Source organism: Bison bison, unplaced genomic scaffold (genome assembly GCF_000754665.1).
Source record: "Bison bison bison isolate TAMUID 2011002044 unplaced genomic scaffold, Bison_UMD1.0 scf7180017864215, whole genome shotgun sequence".
In the NCBI taxonomy this organism is placed as follows: domain Eukaryota; kingdom Metazoa; phylum Chordata; class Mammalia; order Artiodactyla; family Bovidae; genus Bison; species Bison bison.
Genome location: NW_011494787.1, coordinates 10,508,012 through 10,533,342, shown reverse-complemented (window position 1 = coordinate 10,533,342; position 25,331 = coordinate 10,508,012). Strand labels below are relative to the sequence as shown.

The 25,331-nt window shown below is 43.5% G+C and overlaps 1 protein-coding gene across 2 annotated transcripts; it reads left to right on the top strand.

Annotated features, from left to right (window-relative positions):
- The first annotated feature begins 6 nt into the window (after positions 1-6).
- On the top strand, positions 7-18,700 carry POPDC2 (popeye domain containing 2). 2 transcript variants are annotated; one of them, XM_010845380.1, is made up of 4 exons: positions 7-696; positions 5,628-5,736; positions 11,465-11,873; positions 17,587-18,700. In XM_010845380.1, the coding sequence occupies exons 1-4, from the start codon at positions 206-208 to the stop codon at positions 17,670-17,672; spliced, it is 1,095 nt and encodes a 364-aa protein (XP_010843682.1). In that variant the 5' UTR covers positions 7-205; the 3' UTR covers positions 17,673-18,700. The 2 variants fall into 2 exon arrangements, with proteins under 2 accessions (XP_010843682.1, XP_010843681.1); XM_010845379.1 differs by having other exon boundaries at positions 11,465-12,015; positions 17,587-17,675.
- The last annotated feature ends 6,631 nt before the right edge of the window (positions 18,701-25,331 follow it).

Below are 25,331 nucleotides of genomic sequence, written 5' to 3'. Positions count from 1 at the left end.
AGAAAGAAAAGTTTTCAGTTCTCCATGAAGTATATGATGTTTTGCTATTCATTCCCAAAGCTGCTGGAAGCATTCCTCCCAAGAAAGGTGGAGTTGGCGGGGAGAAGCCAGAGGTGAGACGACAGTTGGGAGGACAGGTTGACCCATTTCCTGAATTTCCCATGTGGGGACAGTCTTAGAGCCTGACAGGCTTTGAGACCCGAAGATGAGCAGCAACCGCAGCCTGGAGGGCCAGCTCCTCTGGCACGGGCCACTGTGCATCGCCTGGAGGCAGGACCTGGAAGGGGCTGTCTTCCACCTGGCCAACTGCTTCCTGCTCCTGGGCTTCATGGGCGGCAGCGGGGTGTATGGGTGCTTCTACCTTTTTGGCTTCCTGGGCACAGGCTACCTGTGCTGTGTGCTATGGGGCTGGTTCGGTGCCTGCGGCCTGGACATTGTTCTCTGGAGCGTCCTGCTGGCCATGGCCTGCGTGCTCCAGCTGGCACACCTGGTGTACCGCCTGCGTGAGGACACCCTCCCCGAGGAGCTGGAGCTGCTCTACAAGACACTGTGCCTGCCCCTGCAGGTGCCCCTGCCAGCATACAAGGAGATCGTGCACTGCTGCGAGGAGCAGGTCTTGACTCTGGCCACGGAGCAGACCTATGCCGTGGAGGGCGAGACGCCCATTGACCGCCTGTCCCTGCTGCTCTCTGGCCGGTAAGCCACTCTGTCACTACCCAGCATTTCTTCCCCATGCCCACGCTTCTCGTTTCCCAGTGCCTCCCTTTCCATTTCGTATCTCTTCCATTGAGGAAGGATGTGGCGACTCAAACAAACCAAAATAGATTTTTCTAAGCATATACTTGCTTCCCCTTTCTTAATATTTTTCATGAGGAAACTAGCTCATGGTTGGCAGGAAGAATTGTGAATATAGTTGCTGCTGCGAGGTGTGGGGTAAATGTTTCTTGACCCTGGCTCTGAAATGACCACACCATGCCAGCATGTCATGCCTAAACTGCAGCAATATCTCTGTAAGCTTTGAAAAACTGAACATTTCAATAAGATTAATTAGTTTCTTCCATATGCATTCAACCTTTGCTAAGTGCCAACTATGTGTAAGGAACAGTGCCAAAATAGGAGATTTTTTTGTAACCCCTGCTCCCACCAGGACATCAGAGAAATCATGGGATATCTGTACAGATTCTATGGTAAAGCCATATATACCCAGGTATGGTGCAGGAGTGGGCTTCCCTGATGGCTCAATGATAAAGAAACTGCCTGCCAATGAAGTAAATGTAGATTCGATCCTTGGGTCGGGAAGATCCCCTGGAGAAGAAAATGGTTGCCCACTCCAATATTCTTGCCTGGGGAATTACATGGACAGAGGAGCCTGGCAGGCTACAGTTCATGCAGTTGTAAAAGAGTCAAACACATCTTAGTGATGACAACAATAACAACAATGAGGTTACCCTTATCCACATTTCCATTCCAGATTGTTCTATTGAGATTCCTACAGACCAGGAATAAAGTGCTATAAATCTGAGGGCCAGACAGTGAGGGGAGAGTAGCGATGCCCATGTGTGTCTCTTTGAGGATATGGTGGAGACACCTGGCGGACACGTTTTAAGGAGGCTGACAGTCAGACCTTAGCAAAAGGGGCTTTGTCTGGATTAGCCTGCATGTGAATGTTGGCCATTGACTGATCTCTTCTGAACAAATACTATGTAGCTCTGTGCTGCACATTTGGTAGGAAATTGTGAATTCTTTGCAATATTGCCCTAGTGGGACTTGTATGTTGGAGCTAAGCATCTGACAGTAAGCATCTTCACCTGGTATATACCTGGACTGGGCTCTGTGGAAAACAAATAGAGTATTTAAAAACTTTGTCCTTAATTTCCTCTTTCCTCCTTTTTTGAGACCAGAAGAATGTGGTGATTCAAAGAAAAAAAAAAAAGGAAAGAAAGAAAAGGGGAAAAGAAAAAAACCAGATAAGATAGCCAGTGGGGAAAAAGACTTTGACATTGATGATGATGGTACTACCACAACTACTGCTACTAGTAATGTTGACACCAGGCATTTATGGATTAATGTACAGAATCAAAGTATAATGTATACATGTTTTAATTTTGTTTGAACACTGAGGTCCTGGGTTGAATGAGCTATGAGGTTTTGTGATGTTTCATTTCATTTATGGTTGAAACGACTTAGCAGCAGCAGTAGCAGCAGAAGTATAAATAAATGAAATTATTTGTAAACAAATACACATGTAGATAGAAATATATTACAACTATTGCCAAAATGTTTGCCACCTACAATTCCATGCTTAAAATAAGGACAGTTTAGGAAACATGCTCATTCATGAGACCCATGATATTGTTTGCATCTCCCAGTATCTCTGTTCAAAGGAGGGGATTAAGACAGGTAGCAGAAACACCCCCCTGCACTGTATGGTGCTCATTTACGGAAGGACATAATAATTATTAGATGGTTCAGGTATCTTTTATATGATAGATTTATCATGAACTTGTAGACTGTGTTCCTGTGAAGAGGAAAGAGAGGCTTGGCCCCTCAGTGTGGTTTTTCATAGTATGCACTGTGCTCAGTCACTCAGTCATGTCCAACTCTTTGTGACCCCCTGGACTGTAGCCTGCCAGGCTCCTCTATCCACGGGGATTCTCCAGACAAGAATACTGGAAGTGGGTTGCACGCCCTCCTTCAGGTTGCATCCCCAACCAGGGATCAAACCTGGGTCTGCTGCATTGCAGGCACATTCTTTACCAGCTGAGCAACCTGTGAAGCTCTTTTCCTAGTATGTGTGTGTGTGTGTGTTAGTTGCTTAGTTGTGTTTGACTCTTTGCAACCCCATAGACTGTAGCCCACCAGGCCCCTCCATCCATGGGATTCTCCAGGCAAGAACACTGGAGTGAGTTGCCATTTCCTTCTCCAAAAGGAACTATAGGAAGAAAGAAAGTGAAGTTGCTCAATCATGTCCAACTCTTTGCGACCTCATGGACTGTAGCCTACCAGGCTCCTCCATCCATGGAATTTTCCAGGCAAGAGTGCTGGAGTGGGTTGCCATTTCCTAGTATACTTAGCATCAAAAACTCAAGTTAAAAATTTCAATATTTTTCTTGCTTTTCAAGATTTGAAGTAAGAGTTTTGTTTTGATATCTTTCAACATCATCCTGTCTCAACTTTGCTAAGTTGGAGCTGAGGAAAGGACTTCTAGTCTATAACCAGCCTCCGACTTTAAAGGAGAATCATCGTTATCTTTGGCTGGTGAGGTACCAAACACCCTGAAGCAGCAGAATATAACTCCATGCTGAGAAGTGGGGGCTTCTGATGGAGACCTCCTCAGCTCACATGCATACCTCATCTGGAGCCCTCTATTACAACCTCAGACGTCCTTTTTGTTTTACTTTCACAATGCAATCAGTCCCTTTCAAGACTCAGAAAGGCAAAGCGACTTCTTCAAAGTCCATCACCCTGTTAAGCTGTGCTTACTGTTGGAGAGTTTCTCTCAAATACAAACCCAAGCATAAACTCCCACATGCATAACCCCCTGAAGAGGCAGCCAGCTCTCCAAGCTGTTCACGGAGGAGGAAATTACCTGTTGTCAGGAGATCAGGAGGAAGAAGAGACTCAAATGATAAAGGATATAGTATACAAAGTGAATGGCCTCAGGGAGCCAAGCAGGCTCATTAGACGTTGTTGTTTTAGTCACTAAGTCACGTCCAACTCTTTTGCAACCCCATGGATTGTAGCCTGCTCTGGATCCTCCAAGGATTGTAGGTTCCTCTGTCCATGGGATTTCCCAGGCAAGAATACTGGAGTGGGTTGCCATTTTCTTCTCCAGAAGATCTTCCCAATTCAGGGATTAAAACTGCAAAATCTAAGGAAAACAAAACAAAACACCCAGGGATTGAACCCACATCTCCTGCATTGGCAGGTGGATTCTTTGCCACCTGGAAAGCCCCTCATTAGACGTTACTCACACTGTAAAGTCTTGTCCCTCCTCAGTGGCTTGCTTGGGTGGCCAGATTCCTTGCATGGGAAGAGGATGAAGGATGGGAGGATCTGATGTGTATGGCAGCAGCTTCATTCTCTCCGGTTGTCTTTCTTCCTTTGTTCGAGAAGCTTTTCCTTGAGGTTTTGGTCCCCTTTATGGTGACACAGTGAGTTCATTTGTTTGATCTTTCCATCCCTTTTCCTTTCCTTTCTCCCTTCCTTCCTCCTTCCCCATTTCCAAAAATATTTATTAAGAGAGCTAGAGACTAGGGATCTCTTGTTAAAAAATGAAAACTATTTTCCTTGTACTCATGGAATTTACAGTCTCTCAAGAGAGCCACTAATTCATGTCTCTAGTCACTAATTCCAAGGAGCAAGGCAAAGTGCAATGAGAGCATTTAAGCAGTGGACCTAAATTTTCTGGGGGGCCAGATAAGACTTCCCGGAGGAAGAAATGTGTAAGCTGAGGCTTGAGGAGAAGGTGCGGATTGGGAAGAGAGGCAGCTGGAGGGAACAGAATATGTGAAGCCCATGAGGTAGAAACACACGGCACTTCATTTTCTCTTGCACGCTTTCATAACTGAGAGAAGTTCTGGTGGCTAGCTACACATTTTGATGGGTCTTGTAGAAGCAAGGTGTTTCTGCTATCAGAGAGTATAGGCTGACACCACATTCTTGGCTTGGTTTGAGACCTACATCCCTTTCTGTTTTCCATCTCTAAGTTGTCAGATAATACATAAAGTTTGTTAATTGATAGTGGTCTTTGGTAATTTGCACACATACATATATATCTAGGCATTCACTGGGAGCAAGATATGGAGTGCTAATATCCCATTGGCCAGAACTTAATCACATGGTTCTACTCAGCTGCAAGGCAAGTAGAGAAACAGTCTAGCTGGGCAGTCATGAGCCCTGGCTAAAAAAGTTCCAGTACTATAGAGGAAGGGGAAAAGCTGATATTGGAAAACAGAATTCCATACTGGATTTCTCAGATCCTCATCTGCATTCTGATCTGCTTCTCAATATCCTATACATCCTTCAGAAATCAGCTGAAATGTCATCTTTGAGAAGTCTGCCACTTGGAGAGAACTACGCTGTCTCTCCTCTAGTCTCCTGTCTCACAATAGCACATGTTAACTTACAGCTAGTTATTTATGTGCCTGTGACTTCCACTGAATCGTGAAATCCTGAAAGGTAAGGATCAGATTATTGGGTCTTCCCTGGTGGTCCAGCAGTTGCCACGCAGTGCAGCTGAAGAGTAAAAAAGAAAAAAAAAAAAGGACCAGATCATCTCCAGGTTCCAGACTTCCAGGAACACAGAAGGTTCTCCATACATATTTTTTGTTTTTGAAAATTAAGCTCCAGAAAAAGTGGAACAATAGCTCCTTCCAACTGAACAGGATGTACCTTAGAGAGCTTGTTGATCTGCCCCCTTTGTTCAATAAACACTTTCTTTCCCAGTACAACTGACTTTAGAAGAGAGGTTGAAACTGAGACTCTGGGTTTTCTAGGTAAAAGAGGAAAAAGCCCGTTCTGGATCCTAGTCATTTTCCACTCCTTTAACATGTAATTTAAACTCTGGAGCAGCTCTGGGTAACCACTTCTCTTTTCCCACACAGTCTCTTCTCTCCCTTTGCCAGGGTTCGTGTGAGCCAGGACGGGCAGTTTCTGCACTACATCTTTCCTTACCAGTTCATGGACTCTCCCGAGTGGGAATCGCTGCATCCCTCTGAGGAGGGGGTGTTTCAGGTAATAGGGAGCCCCATGGCAGCACTGCTGCAGCCCATCCCACTGCAACCCAGCAACATCCGTGCTTCCATCTTTCCTTTCTTTTGTCAGACCTTTGAACTACTGCCAATATGATGCTTGAGGTGGGAGCACTCTCCTCCAGTGGAAAAAGTGCCTGGCAGAGGAGGGGTAGGGTAGGGAGGTGCTGATCCCTGCAAGGGGGGCCATGTCACTCCTATGCTTAAAACTCTTCCAGAAGACCCCACTGACCACAGGATAAAAGCCCTCACTCCTTAGAGAGTGACTTAAGACCTTTAGTGACATCCTGGAGCCACATCTCCAGCCCTTTGCTTACACTTTCTGCTCACACCAGCCATGCTGAATTACTAGTACTTCCCCAAACATACTACACTGTTTTACACGGCCGTGCCTTGCCCCCTATTGTCGCCTCTATCCGAAACGCACTTCCTCATCAAGAGGAGGCTATGGCATCTCACTTCCTTCGAAGCCTGCCCAGACTGACCTCACCAGCTTCCATCCCCACACATTGCCTGCATGCCTCTTCTATTCCTTTTACTATGCTGACTGTGCACATGTACGACTTGGTTTTCTTTCTGTCTTTTGCATAGTAAATTCCTTGATGTAGAAATCTGGGCTTTTCCTCTCCATCTCCAGGCTCCAAAGGGCAATACTTTGTACACAGTAGTAGGTGTTCAGTAAAGTTTCACTGAACTGCCTCGCCAGTAGGCCATTGGTGTCTCAGAGTGCTCCAGAGGGCATCACATACACAGTCTAAGGTCAGGGCATGGCTGCTCGAGCCCTCCTCTCTTCTCTGTCAATCCTTCAGATTTCAGTTACCTTCTTTGTAGTTCTCACTTACTGTATGGCTAGCACGTGATGGGCAGTACCTATTTTATTGCCTTATTGATTCTCACAACAGTCCTCTGGATTGAATATTGTTATTAACCTGTTTAACAGATGAGGGAAACTAAGGCTCAGAAACCTCAAGTAATTTGCCCCAAGCTCTTCATCTAGAAAGTGGTAAAACCGAGTTGCCTGACAGCACTATTCTATTCTTTTTTAAAATGGGGTGTTGCCAGGAGAGTGGAGGTTACACATATACACCATTATAGGGACTCCCCTGTCCAGATAGTTGGCCAGTACTGGGTTCCCTCTGTCTCCTGTCAGTTCTATCAGGAAGTTCCTCAGGCGAGCATTTATGCCAGCCCCAAAATAGACACATGCCAGGCGGTGCCACCTGGCTGGGCCTGCTTCCGCCCCACCCTGACTCTTGGCTCTGTGAGGACAGGGCCTGAGGGGTAATCCTAATCCCACTGCCTGGACCATCAGCCACAGGGCCCCCTCTGAACATGTGCCTCCCCCACCACACACTCACATCCTCTCCAAGTGGCTCAGCAGTCACCTTTGAGAACTCCCTCAGAGCCACAAGAACCTTCAGGAGGGCTGAGTCAGGTCCTGAGCCAGCCAGACCAGGCTCTGTTTCTGACACTGAAACCGAGAAACAGGTGGTGGATAAGCTGGGTGTCCTCCCCTTAGTTATGCTTGAAAGGAAGGGCTATGACCCCAGATGGCCTCTCAGCATCTGAGAGGGATGTAGGGACCGTCACATTTCTTCCATTTGTATTTTTAGTATGCACCTCCATTGGGAGCCTTGAGATCCACACACTTGCTCTTGGCTCTGTGAAGTCCCATTTCCTCTTTGCAAATGTCAAGTGTTGTCTTGGGTTGTAGTTCATCTTGTCCTTGCCTTTGTATTTGCATAGTCTTTGTTGACTAATAGGGAATCCACAGTGACCGAATCATAATTCTTATTGAGTTTGGCACAAGAGATCAACATTCCATCACACCTCTCAAGAATTCAATGAAGAATTTATTGACTATTAAACACTGCGACCCTCGTATCAGTCACCGAGAACATAGCATGGGAGGGATCACATGGAAATCAGCATTATTTCTCTAATTAGCATCATGTTTTACTGGACTCAAGGTCTCTTTATGTACATCATCTGATTTAATCCATTCAACCGGCTTCAAAGGTGAAGGTTAAAGAAAAACCTGGTCAAACCTGTCAATCCATTGGTTTCTGAAGATATTTAGGAAGGATTTTATACTGGGCATGAGAAAACAACATCAAGTTATTTTGCAACAAATAAGATTAGTAGTTTTTACCTGATTCATTCACTCATTTCAGTAATATTTATTGAGCTGTTACAGTAACCTGGGCACTACATGGTTTGTTTTTGTTTGGTTTTATTTTTGGCCACATCACATGGAATGTGGGATCTTAGTTCTCTGACCAGGAATTGAACTCATGGTTCATGAACCCATGCCCCCTGCAGTGAAGTATCGAGTCTTAACCTCTGAATTGCTAGGGAATTCCCATCTGGGCACTATTAAAGGTGCTCAGAGTGTATCGGTCAACAGAACAGATGAAAGTCCCTGCCTTCATGCAATTCACATTCTAGTAGGTGAGACAAAAATTAGCCATAGAAATTATGAATAAGTAAATTATGTAACATGTTAAAAATAATAAATTATAGTAAAAAAAATAGAATAGTATAAGGGAGAGATACAATTGACCCCTGAACAACACAGGAGGTAGGGGTACTTTCACATAGTAGAAAATCCATGTATAATTTATAGTGAAAGTCGCTCAGTAGTGTCTGACTCTTTGAGACCACATGGACCGTACAGTCCATGGAATTCTCCAGGCCAGAATACTGGAGTGGGTAGCCCTTCCCTTCTCCAGGACTCAAACCGGGGTCTCCTGCATTGCAGGCAGATTCTTTACCAGCTGAGCTACTAGGGAAGCCCATAATTTATAGTCCAACCTCCAAATATACGGTTCCCCCAAATCTGGGGTTCCACATCCTCAGACTTAACCAATCGGCCAATTGTGTAGCACTTCAGGTATTTACTATTGGAAAAAAAAAAAAAAAAAATCCCCGTTTAAATAGATCCACACAGTTCAAACCTGTGTTGCTCAAGGATCAACTGTAGTTGCAATTGTAATTGGGGATTTCATGGAAGTCTTTGTTGAACTGGTGACATTTGAGAAAAAACCTGAGGTGATTGGCAGTGTGAACTCTGAGAATATCTGGGGGAATAGCATATTAGAGGGAAGAGCCAGTGCAAAAGCTGGGTGTGAGAGAGACTAGCATGTTTGAGGTCCAGAAAGAAGGTCAATGAGTCTGGAACAGGGAGAAGGAGGGGGATGAAGAGTAGGAGAGGAAGTCAGAGAGGCGGTAAGGAGACATGTCATCTAGGGCCAGAGTGTATATTTTCTAAATACAGCCAGAAGGATTTCCTAACACATTGGATATAGTATGTGAGAGAAAGAGGATCAGGAAAACTTCTAAGACTTCTGACCTGAGAAACTGGAAGGATGGAGCTGCTATCAAATGCGATAAGGAAGGCTGCAGATAGTATTGGCTTTGGGAGAAGAGAGGGAAATCCAGTTTGGGAGGTATTAGATTTGCGTCATCTATGGACATTTAAATACAGACACTGCATAGGCAGTTGCATACTTGAGTCTGGAATTAAGGAACAAGGTCTGAGCTTGAGACTGAGTCATTAGCCTACAGATGATATTTAAAGCTGTTACATTGGACAAGATCACCAGTGAGTGAGTGTAGACAGAAAAGGGATTCAAGAATCCATTAACCCTGAGGTACTCTAGTGTTTAGAAGTTGAAGGGGGTAACAGGCAGCAAAAGAAGCTGAAAGGGACTAATTAGGAGGTTATACCAGGAGAGTGTGGCGTCCTGGGAGCCAAGTGAAGAATATCAAAGAGGAGGGACTGAATGCCGTGAAAACTGATCATCAGACTCAGCAATGTAGAAGTCATAGGCGACCTTGCTAGGAACAGTTTGTAGACCACTGGGGCAAAGCCTTGCTGGCTGGAGAGAGAGAGTTCAAGGAGAGGAATTGGTAACAGCCAAGTATAGACAACTTTTTCATGGAGTTTTGCTGAAAAGGAGAGCAAATCAATGGAGTGATAGCTAACCAAGGAACTAAAGTGAAAAAAAAAGATTTTGATTTTAAAATTTTGATTTAAGATGGAAGAAGTGACAGTGTATTTGCAAGAATGCCCACAGTCTTTTCTGTTCAGCGTTGAGGACACTTCTTGTGTCCTTATTAGCTCTCATGTGTACCCACTTCATGTGCAGCACCCTGATTTCTTGTTTGGGAATTGTTACTAAGTGCACTGAAAGTACAGGTTACAGTAGATGTGACAACTACTTGTTGAGTCAGATTAGTAACAGATGGATTGTGAGGACAAGTATTCTCATGAGGCAACAAGTCTGGGGAGATTAAGCAATTTATCTGATGTCACACAGCTGGTAAAGTTGGAACTTGAAACTCGTTTCTGGTCTTGATGAGGCAATTTAGGCCCTGACTTGAGTGCTGATGACTGAGGGGTTGGGGAGGGAGAGGAGGAAATGAAAGAAGGGAACAGAAGAGGGGTACTGCAGATGGGAAGGGGAGGAGGGGAGCAGAGGGGCTGTTTTGGAGGCAATGAAATGAAAGGATTATATATATGATCTCTGATAAAGAACCCCACCCTTAATGAGACAACCCACATAAAGCACTTAACACGATGACTGGCACATGGTCACTCTCAGTAAATGTTAGCTGCTGTCCTCCTTCTCATTTCCACTGTCTCCATTCGTGAATCTTCATCTTAAGCTCTGCCAACCTGCTCATTTTTAAAGTACTTAGGACAGGGTATAAAGAATTGTGTGATTTTACGCACTTTTCCTTTACTATCCTAAGAATATTTGCATTTGAAATCTATCTTTACCACTCATTATTGTTTTAACAAGATTTTTCAAGCACCTGCTCTGTGCTGCGCACACATTACTGACCCTGAAAGCGTGACTTAGCTGTGTATCATGGGCACATAGCTGAGTACACAGGAATTACTAGATGTCTATATAAATGGAGAGTTGGGTATCCTTCCACTTCGTGTTCTTACGAGTGCCTCTTGGGACTTCCCTGGTGGTCCAGGGGCTTAGACTCTGTGCTCTTGAGGCGGGGCCCGGGTTCTATCTCTGGTTAGGAAACAGATCCTGTAAGCTGCAAGGCACCTCACCCCCCCAAAAAAGAGTTCCTTTTCCTCTGTGCCCCTTTTCTGAATTTAGTCATCAGATCCATTTGGTTACTTGTAGGGCCCAAGTCAAGTGCAGCTCATGGGCCTGAAGACCAGGCCAGCATTCTGTCCACTTGATGCAGCCTGGCATGCCTGATCAGAGGCTCTCTTCTCACTGAAATTCTTCCTAGTTCTTTGTGTCCCAACTCCAATATATTATGTTTTATCCTTAAAAACTGTCATCAGCATCCTGACCTTTCTTCTGAGCACCGGGAGCCCCCTTTTCTCTCCTGTAATCACAACAGGCTCAGAATCTTCCGTAGCCATTAGTGGGGTCAGCCATGGAACATAGTGTATGAAAGCTGAAGAGACTGGAGGTGGACTGTGAGGTTCCAGAAGGTGATCTCAGGGCTCTTCACAAGACCAGCCCCCCACTCCATCCCTCCCACCATATCAGTGCACACAATAAAAGTCATTCATTGCACCTCTTCAAGGCAAGGCCCTGGAGAGGTACTTCACAGCTTCTTCAGAAGTGCAAAGTGCAGCGGTTTGCCAAGTAAACTGTATATATCTCTGTACTAAGCTTGGACACATTTTTAAGTTTCAACCTTCACTTTCTGTCCCTGACCCCTCTCAGGTCACTCTAACAGCTGAGACTGAATGTAGCTACATTTCCTGGCCCCGGAAAAATCTCCACCTCCTTCTGACCAAAGAGCGATACATCTCTCGCCTCTTCTCGGTCCTGCTGGGCTATGACATCTCAGAGAAGCTCTACGCTCTCAATGACAAGCTCTTTGCTAAGTTCGGGCTACGCTTTGACATCCGTCTCCCCAGCCTCTACCACGTCCTCGGTTCTGCTGCCCCAGATGCAGGACCACAGTCTGAGAAGGATGACGAGGAAGTCCGTGAGCCGGCGGCAACCCCTCCTCAGGCTCTGCACACATCTGTCCAGCAAACACCCCCTAGCTCCCCACCTCCACTGGTCACCAGCTCTCCTGCACCTCCTCCCTGGGTCAGAATGTCCAGGCCCGACAGCGGCGTCCTGGGTGAGGACTCCACCAGTCTGGTTCTGGAGGATTTTGAGGAGGTGTCGGGATCAGAATCATTCATGGATTATAAGAGTGATGGGGAGTACATGAGGTGAGGGGAGAACTAACATGGGCACAGCCACCCGGCTCAGGATCCTGTGTAAGTACTCAGAAGGCAGTTGCTGCAGTCTTGCCAGTAGCTGGCCTTAAATTGGTTTATAAGGGCAAAAAATAATTTCATGGAGCCTGTCCTCTCAGAGGACTCACAGAAAGTGGCATTAACCCAACCCTGCAGATAGCAACTCACTCCTGTTGCATGAAAGGCATGAGGGTTTTTTTTTTTAAAAAAAAACTCATCCCTTATTAATTGTGATAGCTTTCAAAAGTGGTCTGGCTGGCTGACATTTGTTCAGATAGGTTGCTAATTATTTTTTTTCAAAGTTGTGCTAGTAACCAAGGTCACATTTAAGGCCAAAGAGTATTTTATTATGGCATGCATTTTAAAGAATACTTTAAAAAGCTGGCATGGCTCAAATTCCTAATGATTCTTCTTGGCATATAGTCAGCTCCAGAATGCAGTCATTATTTAGTCTGGATTGGACAGGCAGTTCTGTTAAAATCGCCCCCATTGCAAAGAGGCTTGTGATTGGAGGCTAATGACACTGGGAGGAAAATGGGCCCACCCTGCTATCCTCTGACCCAGTGGAGAGTGTGTTACTCAGGCACAGGACTGGACACTGCTGAGTGAATGTTACTACGATAGAGTGACTTTCCTAGACAATCATAACTGTGGGAGGTAGAGTGGGCGTGAATCTGACGTAGGAGAGTGTGTGTACAGCTCAGGAGAGTGTACATCAAAGGCTGTGCTGAGCAGTTCTGGGAAATTGTTTTCATGTTCCCTCTGACTGCTCTCACAATACGGTGACATTTTCCTCTAGGACTCCACCCAACCATGGTGCAGGTCTGGCTTTTCCTGAGGAAAATACCACTGTTCTCAATTTGGAAGGCATTTCCAAGGTCAGGGAGGGGTGGTTAAGAGATTAATCATTCTTCAGGAAACACTGTTTTCCCAAGAAACTATTTCAGGTAGGAAGGCATCTAGGGTACTTTGAGGTTAAGTGAGTGAATGTTTGTACATTTTGAAAAGCAAATCATAAAAATGATGAAAGAGGCAAGAGAGGTGAGTGCCAAAAGATTAGCTATTTGGTTTCATGGATATGGAATCAATAATCTATGGCATCAGTCCTTAGAAGCAGCATCTAGCAAATCACTTTCTTGACCTCCTCCACTTGTGTTGTTCTCCCCCGTTGTCCCTCCCCGGCTGCTGACAGTTGCCTCCCTACTAGCCTACCCCTGCCAGTGCGTGTGAATTCCGTCCCCTGGGTCCCGCTCTTTGTCCCCATACCTACCCACCTGCACACACTCTGAACTCATACAGCTCCCTGTGTTCTCATGTTCTGCCTGCTTCTCTTTTCCTGGCTCTATTTGTTCTCCTCTTTTTCCCCTCCTTCCTATTTCTGCTCAGTCCTTGGCTTCCTCAGTGTGCTGCTTTTAAGAAGAAAAAGGCCCATTTCTGCTGCTTCTCCATTAATTTCTCCTCTCCCTACTTTTCCTCCACGTTGACCCCATTTGACTGTTTATGTATTTATCTCACTGTTGCCTTCTTCCTATCTCCTCCACTTCCTGTGTTGCTCTAGTTCTTCTTCCTAAACTGCCCTATATGCCCAACTTAATTTTTAATCCTGACTTCCAAAATCAGTACCTCTCCCTCTGCCTATGAAGAAAACCATTCAAGTGAGGATGTGAAAATTCTCTTTGATGCCTACACATTTCATGCGTGAGTTTTCCCAAACGTTAACAGGCAGGCAGTGTTTTAGACAAGAGACCTGCCCCAGGAGCCCCAAAGTCCTGGTTGCTATGTCTGGCTCTACTACTGTTTGCAAAGCACACAATCTCACTGAACCTTACTTTCTTCACATGAATGTGTTGACCCAGCTGGGCCCCCCAAGGCCCTCCTGGGTTTATGTGAGAAGGAAAAGGATGAACTGTTCAGAGGAGGAAAAAGAATCAGGCAGGCAACCTTATAATGGACACAAGCCCCTGGACATCAGTGTGTTTCCAGCAAGAACTAGCTGCTGTATTTCACTCTGATTTCTCTTGTAGTCGACTTAGAGCTGTCCTCCTCTCTGCTGGGTACCAGGGTCCTGCTTGACTATGAGTAATCTCCATCCTGTACCTGTGAAGAATCTCACCTACCATGTGAGAGGCATGGAGGATGAGATGTTCACATGCAAGGTGGTCCCACCTCTGTCTCTCAGGTCCTCTACCTTTAATACTATTAAAAAAAGGCTTCTTCCCAAATTCAGCCTTTTCTGAGGTTCACAGTGAGAAAACTGCTAATATAACTCACTTTCTTTATACTTACTATTATTTGGAGTATAAAGAGAGAAGGTATTAGAATCGTCTTTGGTTTAAGTAATAGAGAGAAAGGAAAAAACTGTGTTAACTGAGCACTGAAGAATTGATGCTTTTGAAAAAAAAAAAAAAGAATTGATGCTTTTGAACTGTGGTGTTGGAGAAGACTCTTGAGAGTCCCTTGGACTGCAAGGAGATCCAACCAGTCCATCCTGAAAGAAATCAGTCCTGGGTGTTCACTGGAAGGTCTGATGTTGAAGCTGAAACTCCAGTACTTTGGCCACCTGATGAGAAGAGCTGACTCATTTGAAAAGACCCTGATGCTGGGAAAGATCGAGGGCAGGAGGAGAAGGAGACGACAGAGGATGAGATGGTTGGATGGCATCACCGACTCAATGGACATGAGTTTAGGTAGACTCCAGGAGTTGGTGATGGACAGGGAGGCCTGGTGTGCTGCAGTTCATGGGGTCACAAAGAGCTGGACACGACTGAGCGACTGAACTGAACTGAACTTCTACAGAGTTTTCAGAACAATTTGAAAATGTGATCAAATTGACCAAATTTCAGACAGCTTTAGTTTGTGATAATGGGATAATTTAGCCCAGAGACATGTTTCCCAAATTGTATTTTGGGACATTTGGTTTAACTTATTTGTCCTCAAACTCCTTTTATGGTTATTACTGTAATGAATAAGCATAGTGCCTCCAGACTGGTAGCAATTTACTTCTTTCCTTTCCAAAGCAGGGCACAATTCACCATCCAGTCCCTGGCTGTTCCGCAACCAAAACTGTAAGCTCGTTGCTATTCATCCTGGTCCAGAACTTAAGGGTCATGAAGCTGAGTGGATTCTGCATTGTTGGGAATGACATAGCTTCATCACACTGACAGCAGTGCTTGTGCCTCAGACCAAGACAGTTTAAAACCAACTAAAAACAGTCAGTGTTTCTACTGGAGCATTGTTTGTTTGTTTGTTTTGAAGAGCACAGTTTTCAGCCTGGTGGTACCCAGAACTGAGCCCAAACTGGCTGTTACTTTTTTAGCATGCAAAGCAGTACTGTACGATAATGTGTTCATGCAGGGTCTCACAATTAGACCTCACATTAACCCTGCCTTCACTAGAATCTTTCCCGTTAATTCTATGAACACACTCTACAATGTTTCATTTGATGTCTTACAGGAGATGCTCAATGAATACATCTCTGAAGTGGTCAGTTAAGTCAAGCTACTGAGTCTATTATCACAAATTAACAGAAAGCTGTCTAAAATTTGGCCAGTTTAGCTTATGTTTTCAAATTGTTCTGAAGACTCTGTAGTTTGAAAATAAAGACTATATATTGCTTCCTTTTAATTATTTAAATAAATAAAGAAATGAGAAACACATTACAACATGGAGACTAATTGTGGTCAAGGAAAGAGGCCAGGACCAGGACATATTACCAAAGGCCAGAGAACCAATTCAACAAACATTCACTGAGTATCCTCTATGTATTTCAGGCACTGTGCCAGGTAATCATATTAAGAGTAATCATGAGTAACAACTGAAAGACTGGAAGATGCTTAATCTGCAAGAGATGGACAAGAGTAATATCTTCAAATTTTGAAAAGATACCTTCACCTTAATTCGGTGACGTTCTTGAGGACAAAGATGAATTAAGGGCTGAAAGCTATAAGGAGAATGGATTGCCTCAAGGAGTAGTAAGTTACTCGTTACTAGAAGAATTCAAATAGTGATCAGAAGAAATCTTCTCAGAGGTTTTTTTTAAGGTGATTCATGCTCCAAGAGAAGAATGCCTTATGTTATTGCTATTAAGATGCCTTCTAACTCTGTGATGCTATGATTCAATGATTCTAAGATGTGAATCTTGTCCTGCCACATAATTACTTTCAAGAGCAGTTCCCTAGCTGCGGAACAGGGCTAATAGTCTCATTGATAATTAATACCTACTAGTAAGTAAATGGGATTCCCTGATAGCTCAGTTGGTAAAGAATCTGACTGCAATGCAGGAGACCCCAGTTTGATTCCTGGGTCAGGAAGAACCTCTGGAGAAGGTGGCTCAGCTGGTAAAGAATCTGCCTGCAATGCGAGAGACCTGAGTTTGATCCCTGAGTTGGGAAGATCTCCTGGAGAAGGGAAAGGCTACCCACTCCAGTATTCTGGCCTGGAGAATTCCATGTACTATATAGTCCATGGGGTCACAAAGAGTCAGACATGACTGAGCAACTTTCACCATTCAGCACTATTCAGAAGTAAGTAAATAGGTAGCCTCTGTTGATGTTGTCAGGTTGCTTGAGGAGTAATTGAGATAAAATATACAAAGGCAATTTGTTAAGCTGTAAAGCCCTAGTTTAATGTATAACATATTTTAAAATTCTGTTCTGTGTACAGTTATTTTCAAATTCCTCCCCTTTTCTCTCACTTTCACTTCCCTCCCCAAGCCCTCCCCCTACTCCTTCTGAGACACATGATTTCCCCTTATTTCCTCCAGTCTGGTTTCCTAAGGGAGGTAATAACTGACAGGATCCCCTGACAACAAAAGGAACAGCAAAAAGTTGGAGGTCCAAAGAAAACACACACTAGCTCCTTGGCCCCTGAATAGCTAAGGGACGGTCAGACCTTCATCTGTTTTATTTGTCCAGGGGAGGCAGATCACCATCACACTATATTCAGGTCCCTTCCCTCAGAAGTCCCTATGGTGCTTGGTTAGCTGTCAGTGTTGTTAAATAGCACGTTTCTCCCAGAAACATTGGAACGCCTCCTGGGGCAGAAGACTTGCCCTTGAAGGTGGCCTGGCAGGAGCTGCCTGGGGTCTCCAGATCTGGATCTCTGGATGGTAGCTCTGCTTAACCTGCCAAGGTTCCATGTTCAAGTAGTTAAGTTAGAGGCAGCAGTTCCCTCCCCACTTAGGACCACAACAGCCTGTATTTGTTTTTCTTCTATTTGGTCTCATTTACCTACTCCTTGCTTTGTAAAAATAAAACACAAAGGTTTTATAAAACTCACTGGTTTTCTATGCAGATTTTTAAACTCATTCCATAGTATTAGATAGGAATTCTTCATAGGAAGCAACCAAAGTTGATCTCTTGGTCTCTTCTCCTATAAAATGAGAGAATTGAACTATATAACTTCAAAACTGACTCACCCTAATATTATAGAAGAAAATGATTCAACGATTCAGCTGCTCCTATTGTGTTAAAATTGCATACAGTTAAAATATTGGGAACTTGTAGAGGAAAAAAAGACCTGAACAGAACCCTCTGAAGTTATGTGAGCTATCCCAAGCCACAGTGCTGAAATCCTTCCTCTGTTTTTCCACAGCTTCCAGAACTCCTCTCCGGAGCTACTCTGAAGTTATGTCCAGGGGACAGGCGCCCTTGGCTCCAACCCAGACTCCTGAACTGTAAGGGTCAATGGACCATCCTTTACTCTGGCCACGTTAATCCTCACAGGATGGTCACTTGTGTGCACACCCCTCTTCTCACCCACTTGAAGGCTCACAGGCAAGGTTGGAGCAGACACAGGATGCCAGCACTGCAACCACACCAAAGCCCCTGAGTGACTTTTAGAAATTTACCTTCATCAGCCTTTCTTCCAAGAGAAGTCATCCAAAAATGCCAAAGCACAGATTCTATCCTTTACTAACTGCAGAATTTCAGGCATGTCACATAGCCTCTCTGAGCATCATCTGTAAAGGGGTGATTATAAAACCGACTTCACAGGGTTGTAAGGATGCCATGAGTTGATTTCAAGGACACGAGGACATGCTGTGGTACCTAGTAAGCACTCAATAAATCACTCATTTCCTTTCCCTATGTTGTTTCCTTAACTTTCTGAAAGTATCAGTGAAGTTAGCTATCCAAGAAGTTTTCAGTGTTTCTGTCTTGTTTTATTGAAAATATTTTTCTCAGTTAAGGTTCAACTTAGGTAAGTAGAAATTTTAGAATCTAGTTTGCCCTTAATCTTTTACATTCAACTTACAAGTCTTTCCCTTTATTTATGAACCTAATATTAAACAGTAGTTTTTAGAAGTAGTTTTACAAATCTCTTTAATTAAATTTCCTTAAACATTTTAAAGTAGACTTACAAATTTAACATATTCTGTTTTATTTTTTCCCCTAAATGCTTAGACGTCTATTCTGGTTACCTATTGCTGTGCAATATTCGTCCCTAAAGCAATGAGTTAAAATCATCACGATAATTTGTTTTGCTCACAAAAGTGGGGCTTGACTGGGCTCAACTGGGCTGTCCCCACTCAGAGTTTCTTTTGCTGTTACATTGAGACAGTGGCTACAGCCAGGATCACCCCAAAGGCTTCTTGACCATGTGTTCAGGGCCCAGTCTGGGAAGACTCAAACAGTTGAGGGCTGGGACAGCTGGGGATCCTCGGGCAATTCTTCCTCTTTCAAAAGTTTGTTTATTTTGTTGCTGTATAATACTCTGTTGTAGGGCTTTCCTGATAGCTCAGTTGGTAAAGAATCTGCCTACAATGCAGGAGACCCTGGTTCCATTCCTAGGTTGGGAAGATCTGCTGGAGAAGGGATAGGCTACCCACTCCAGTGTTCTTGGGCTTCCCTTGTGGATCAGCTGGTAAAGGATCCACCTGCTATTCGGGAGACCTAGGTTTGATCCCTGGGTCGGGAAGATCCCCTGGAGAAGGGAAAGGCTACCCACTCCAGTATTCTGGCCTGGAGAAGTCTGTGGACTATATAGTCCAAGGGGTCACAAAGAGTTGGACACAACAGAGCGACTTTCACTTCACTTCACTTTGTTGTGTGAATATACCGCAATCTATTTATCCATTCCACTACTGATGGGTGTTAGGGTAGTTTCTAGCTTGGGGCAATTAGGAATAGTGCTACTATGAACGTTCTTCACCTTATCTTTCGGTGCACATACATACACATTTGGTGGTATATGCTGGAATTACTGAGGCATATGTTCAACTATAGTAGATACTGCCAAACACCTCCTAGGTGATTGCACCAATTAATATTCCCACTAACAGTTTATGAGTGTTCTGGTTGTTTCACATCCTCCCCAATAGTTGGCATTGTCTTTTTTTTTTTTTTTTTTTTTCATTTTGGCCACTTGGATGTATGTAGCAGTATATCATTCTGGCTTTAACTTTTATTTTCCTGGTGAATGATAAGGGTGAGTATCTTTTCATGTTTTTCTTAGCCATGCGGATATCCTCTCTTGTGAAGTGTCTACTCCAGTTCTTGTCCATTTCTCTGTATGCTTTTCTCATTGACTTTAAGGAATTCTTTAAATATTCAAGTTAAAAGCCCTTTGTTGCTTAGATATTCAAGTGTATTCTTCCAATTTTTTTCTCTAAATAATGTCTTTTGATGAAAATAAGTTCTTAATTTCAATGTAGTAATTTATCAGTCTTTTCCTCCATCATTAATGCTTTCTGTGTCATGTTTAAGAAAACTTTTCCTGCCTTGGATTTATTCTTCTTTGTTACCTTCTAAATGTTTTATTGTTTTACATTTCACAGTTAGGTCTACAAGCAACCTGCATTTGATTTTTGTGTATGGTATAAAATAAGGATCAAATTTGTTATTGCCTTGTGGATATCCAACAGACAGCAGTGCTTACTGAGTGGCTTATCCTACCTATACTAGTGTTCAGTGTCCTCTTTGTCATAAATTAAGTATCCATGTATTTGTAGGTCTCTATCTGAATCTTCTAGTCTATTCCATTTGTCTATTTTCCTACCTGTTGACAATACCATCTGGTTAATTGTTGCAGCTTTATGTTTTGATATCTGGTGGTCTTCATTCTTATTCAAGTCTTGGTTATTCCCTTTGCATTTCCATATAAATTTTAGAACCAGCTTGTTATCAATAATTTCCACAAAAATATAGCTCTGCTGGAATTTTATTGGAATTACATTCACACTGTGGATTAGGTTGGTAAAGAGTTAATATCTTTATAATGATTTTTCAATTTATGAGCATAGTATGCTTCATTAAAAATTTTTTTTCTTAATAGTGTTCTGTAGTTTTCCATACAAATATTCTTGCAAAAATTTTGTTACATTTATTTCTAGGTATTTGTTCAATTTAGTGCTATTGTAAACATTATTATTTAATATTTTTACTTTCTTTTATCACTGGTATACAGAAATAAAATGGATTTTTGTATCTTCAACCTCCATCCAGAGATCCTGATGAATCCATTTATCAATTCTAATTACCAATCCATGGAGTCTTTCAGATTTTCCATAGATACATTTGTGTCATTTGTAAATAATGACAGTTTTATTTCTTCCTTCTTGACCTCTGCTTTCTTCCTCCACACTCCTCCCACTCTTCCTCCTTTCTTTTGGTGCCTTGCTGCACTGGGTTGGACCTCAAGTGCAGGGATGAGCAGCAAGGATGATGAGGACATTCTTCTCTCACACCTGACTGTAAGGAAAATACTTTCAGTATTTCACCATTAAGTATGATATATGCTATTAGGTTTTTATAGTATCCTGTCAGATTAAAGAAGTTCTAGTCTTAATTTTTAAAATCATGAATAAGTATGGAATTTTATCAAGTGATTTTTCTGCATTGCAGCTGCTGCTGCTGCTGCTGCTAAGTCGCTTCAGTCATGTCTGACTCTGTGCAACCCCAGAGACGACAGCCCACCAGGCTCCACCATCCCTGGGATTCTCCAGGCAAGAACACTGGAGTGGGTTGCCATTTCCTTCTCCAATGCATGAAAGTGAGAAGTGAAAGTGAAGTCGCTCAGTCGTGTCAGACTCGTAGCGACCCCACGGACTGCAGCCTACCAGGCTCCTGCGTCCATGGGATTCTCCAGGCAAGAGAACTGGAGTGGGGTGCCATTGCCTTCTCCTTTTCTGCATTAGTCAAGTTTATTTTTCTCTATTCTGTTAAGATAAGTGAATGCTAAAACAAACTTGCATCCCTGGAACAAATCCAATTTTATTATGATATATTTTCCTCTTTATGTATATAGAACTTGGTTCATAAATACTTTGTTTAGGAGTTTTGCGTCTATGAACCTTGTCAGGTTTTAATATCAAGGTTATGCTGACTCTGTGAAAGGAGTTGGGAAACATTTTCTCTCTCTCTTTCTCCTTGTCCTTTGAAAGAGATCTTTAAACCAAAACATGTTTTATAACTCTTTGTCTCTCCCTATTCAGTTGCCCAGGCCCCAAACCTTGGAGTCTTTCCATCAGTTTTGTTAGGTTTTTTTGGCTGTGCCGCACAGCTTGCAGGATCTCAGTTCCCCAACCAGAGATTGAATCCTGGCCCCTGGCAGTGAATGCACTGAGTCCTAACTACTGGATTGCCAGGTAATTCTCCTGTCTTGTTAGTTCTTTCTTCAAAATATATCCCCAATTCAACTCACCATGTCCACTGCCAGCACAAAATTCAAGCTACCATTATTTCATGGCTAGATGAACTTTAATAGATATGTAACTGGCTCCTGATTTCTGTCTGTCCTCCCCATAATCAGTTCTATACAAAGTGATCATATCAATATATGTATGATGTCTTCACTCTCTTGCTAAAAATTTCAAATGACTTCCTAGAATAAAATCTAAACTTTTTACCATGTGTTATTAGTCAGAATCAGTCTATTATGACTTAATATCATACAGATTTATTGCTCTTAAAGTCTACTGAGAATATGTATGACTCATCAGGGCAACTGTCTTCATATTGCAATTCAGTGATTCAACCTACTTAGACCTTCTGGCTCTGTCCACTGAATAAAGAAGTGGCTTGACGTTTCTGTACTGGCTCTTTGATGCTTTGGCCCTCTCTGCCAAAGTCTCTCTGCCCTCAGTCCATTGACTAGAGCTAGTCACATGGACCTACTTAATAATTAACTCTGTGCTTTGCTGATTAAAGGAACTGTGAAATATGGGAAAGCAAAAGAAATACCTGATGAATGCTACTCTTTTAGCCACTTATGACCCATAAGGCCCCGCCTGCCTGCCTGTCTCTCCAGCCATGCCTCTTTCCAATCTCTTTGTCACCCATGTTTCAGCCACAGTAGACTTTTGGGTGCTCCTCATGCACACCCAGCTCCTTTCTACATGAGGATCTTCGTGGTTTTTCTTTCTCTCTGCAATGCTTTCAATCATAGTTTCTCCTGGCTACTACTTCTGGTCATCCAGTTCTCAGCTCAATGTCATCATCCCAGCTAAGACCCCTGCCTCACCTCACCATAACCTTCTGTCCTCTTGCCTTGTCATCTTCAGAGCCCTAGTCCTCTTTCCTCACCTTTTAGGATTCCAATTATGTGCTTTGTAGAACATTTCAGTGTGTTCTATAGAGCTCTTCTTTTCTCATTTTTTTTCCTAAAATTATCCTGTGTATTTATTTTCTTTCCTGTTGGATTTCTGTCTCTTCCATGTACATTTCACAATAGAAGCCTCTTGTAAGTCCTACAAATCCAACCGCTTTCTTGCCAATCCTCGAGGGTTGTTTTAGGCAGTGAATGAAGCAATAAACAAACAACAGAAAAGCTCATTGTACACTGTAAATTGAGACTAAAACATGTCACCTGGAGGGTAGGGCCCTGCCCCTGCAAGCTGGGGGCCTGCCCAGGTAGGGCTATAGTTACACACATGTGGTATATAACAGAGGTTCCTCGGGATGGAGACCTCTTTAAAAAAAAAAAAAATTGTGACTGCTCTGGGTCTTCATTGCTTCTGCATGGGCTTTCTCTAACTGTGGCAAGTGGAGGCTACTCTTCATTGCCGTGGCTTCTCTTGTTGCAGAGCACAGGCTCTAAGTGCACAGGCTTCAGCCATTCTGGTGCACAGACTTGTGGCATGTGGAATCTTCCCAGACCAGGGATTGAACCCATGTCTCTTGCATTGGCAGGCAGGTTCTTATCCACTATGCTACCAGGGAAGTCCTGGGGACCTCTTTTAATGTGTGTTTTTTTTTAAAAGGATCAGACTTTAATGTCATAGAAGTTGTGTTTTTATTATCTAATGTCATATGTAATGGCAAAAGACATTTGCATTCCAATAAGGGTTATAGATACATTTAAAGACTGAAAAAATTAACCAAAATAGTATCTTTATCTGTTTGAAACAGTGTTGCATGCATTATGTCCAAAGCATTGTATTTATTCAATCTCCATAAAATTATTGACATGATATGGATTTGTGAACCTCTTACAATAAGCCCATGCTAGAGATCCACACATGTGTAAAAATAATCTCTGGATTACAACTTCATATACTCAGGAATAAAGCCTGACATATACTCAGATTTGCTCTAAGGAGAGGATAGTAAGTATTCTTTTATCCCATTAACACTTACTAAATATCCACTGCTGTCAAACACTATTCTTGATACCACCTGCTTTGCTGGATGAATCACTCATGGTCTCTGCCCTGAAGGAGCTCCAGATCTAGAAAAGAAGATACATGAGCTTTAGGCACCCTCCCCCATCTCTACCATAGCCTTACGAAGTCAAGCTCCCTGGGCCTGACTCCTTTGACGATTAATCTTCCCAGAAGATTCCTCAGTCCCTTGTATAAATAGGCTTCCTGTGACTTGTAACTAGTTTAAGGTGAAGCTAGAGCCCTGATACATATACAAATAAACACTGTGCCAGTCCTTAGTGGAAAGCCTTAACATGAGTGGTTGAAACCACTACAAGAGCTGTAACAGTTCAGCAGGTGTCACTTCCCATTTCTGGGATTGGGAAGGGTTCACAGCAAAGTTGCTTTTAAGCTATGTCTTAAAAGCTAGAGAAAGGAAGGCAAAACAGAAGCAATTCAGGTAAAGGGTGCATGTAAGTCAAAGTCTGTGGGCTGGTGGTACAAGGAAGGCATGCTTGCAGAAGAGAAGCAATAGCTCCCAGTGACTGGCTGTGGAGCCCGAACTCCGCAAGGCAGTGGGACGTGAACCTGGACATGATATTCTCAAAGGAGGGAGAATTGTGTTCAGTGCATGGAGGGAGGTTGTGTTCAGTGCACACCATGGGGTCTGGCAGAGTGTAGCTGTTTCTCCAATATTCATGTTCTGAGGGACTTGAGAAAACAAAGCCAGGAGAATAGTCAAGGCCGCTGAAATGGTCACTGGGTTGTGAGGTACTGTTAGCAAATGCATGTCTGTGTGCTTGATACACAGCGAGACCAAACAATTAAAAAAAAAAAAGTTGGAGTTTGGAGTAGAGAATGGTTTATTGAAGGGCCATACAAAGAGATGACAGTTGGCTCATGCCTTAACACCCCTAAACTCCCAGAAAGCTTTCAGCAAAGCCCTTTTCTAGGAAAGGTGAGGGGATGTGGTTAGTTGTTGCAAACTTCTTGGTGTCTGATCATTTGTTCTTGAGGTCAGGTCACAGTCAGATAATGATGTTTCTGTAAATCTCCACCAAACAAACATTACTTTCTGTTTTGACTAGAAAGAACAAGATCCCAAGGTTCAGCTTTTACCCTCTGAGGTCCAGGCCCTGGCTAAAAGTAGCAGGTCTCTGCGGGGCTAGTTACCCTGCTGGGAGCGTTGGTCCAGCACCCAGTCTGGGTCCTCATGCCTGTGCCCAGGCCTGGCTGATGAGGCAGATCTCAGCTGGAAGCACCCTCAGGGCCAGGTCCCAGACCCTGCCCAGCCATCATCACTGAGGAAACAAGGCACCCGGGTCCCAGCCAGTCCTCAGGCTTTTCATTTAAACTGGAGAGAATTACTTGCATAGGATCACTAGGAATATATATTGTAGCAAATACCAATCAGGTTAATTCCTAGCTCACAACAATTGCCCTTCTTTGAGAAGGGCAACCACAGAGGTGGAGCTGAAGTTATGATGTGCAGTGTCCTTGCAACTTAACCCTGGCCTCTGGCCACCTCCTAGAGGTAGACAGCTGATCTCAGCTATACCAATTTTTGAAACTTGGAGAGACTGAAGTTGGTTGAAGCTGTTACCTTAATAGCAGTATCCTTATACTCCAGGTGCTGAGGCCTCCATAGACTGTGACCCATTGAGACTGTCGTCACCATTACGTAATGGAGCTGGGTCTGGGCCTGGCCAGTGCCGACTATGGAGAGGGATCTGGAGCTCTGTAGAACACAGACCTCAGC

What these genes read in the sequence shown, in the direction of transcription:
- POPDC2 (XM_010845379.1), top strand. Translation starts at nt 206, where the DNA reads ATGAGCAGCAACCGCAGCCTGGAGGGCCAGCTCCTCTGGCACGGGCCA. An exon ending in TCCCTGCTGCTCTCTGGCCG is followed by an intron (nt 697 to 5,627) that starts GTAAGCCACTCT and finishes TCCCTTTGCCAG; the next exon opens with GGTTCGTGTGAGCCAGGACG. An exon ending in CTGAGGAGGGGGTGTTTCAG is followed by an intron (nt 5,737 to 11,464) that starts GTAATAGGGAGC and finishes GACCCCTCTCAG; the next exon opens with GTCACTCTAACAGCTGAGAC.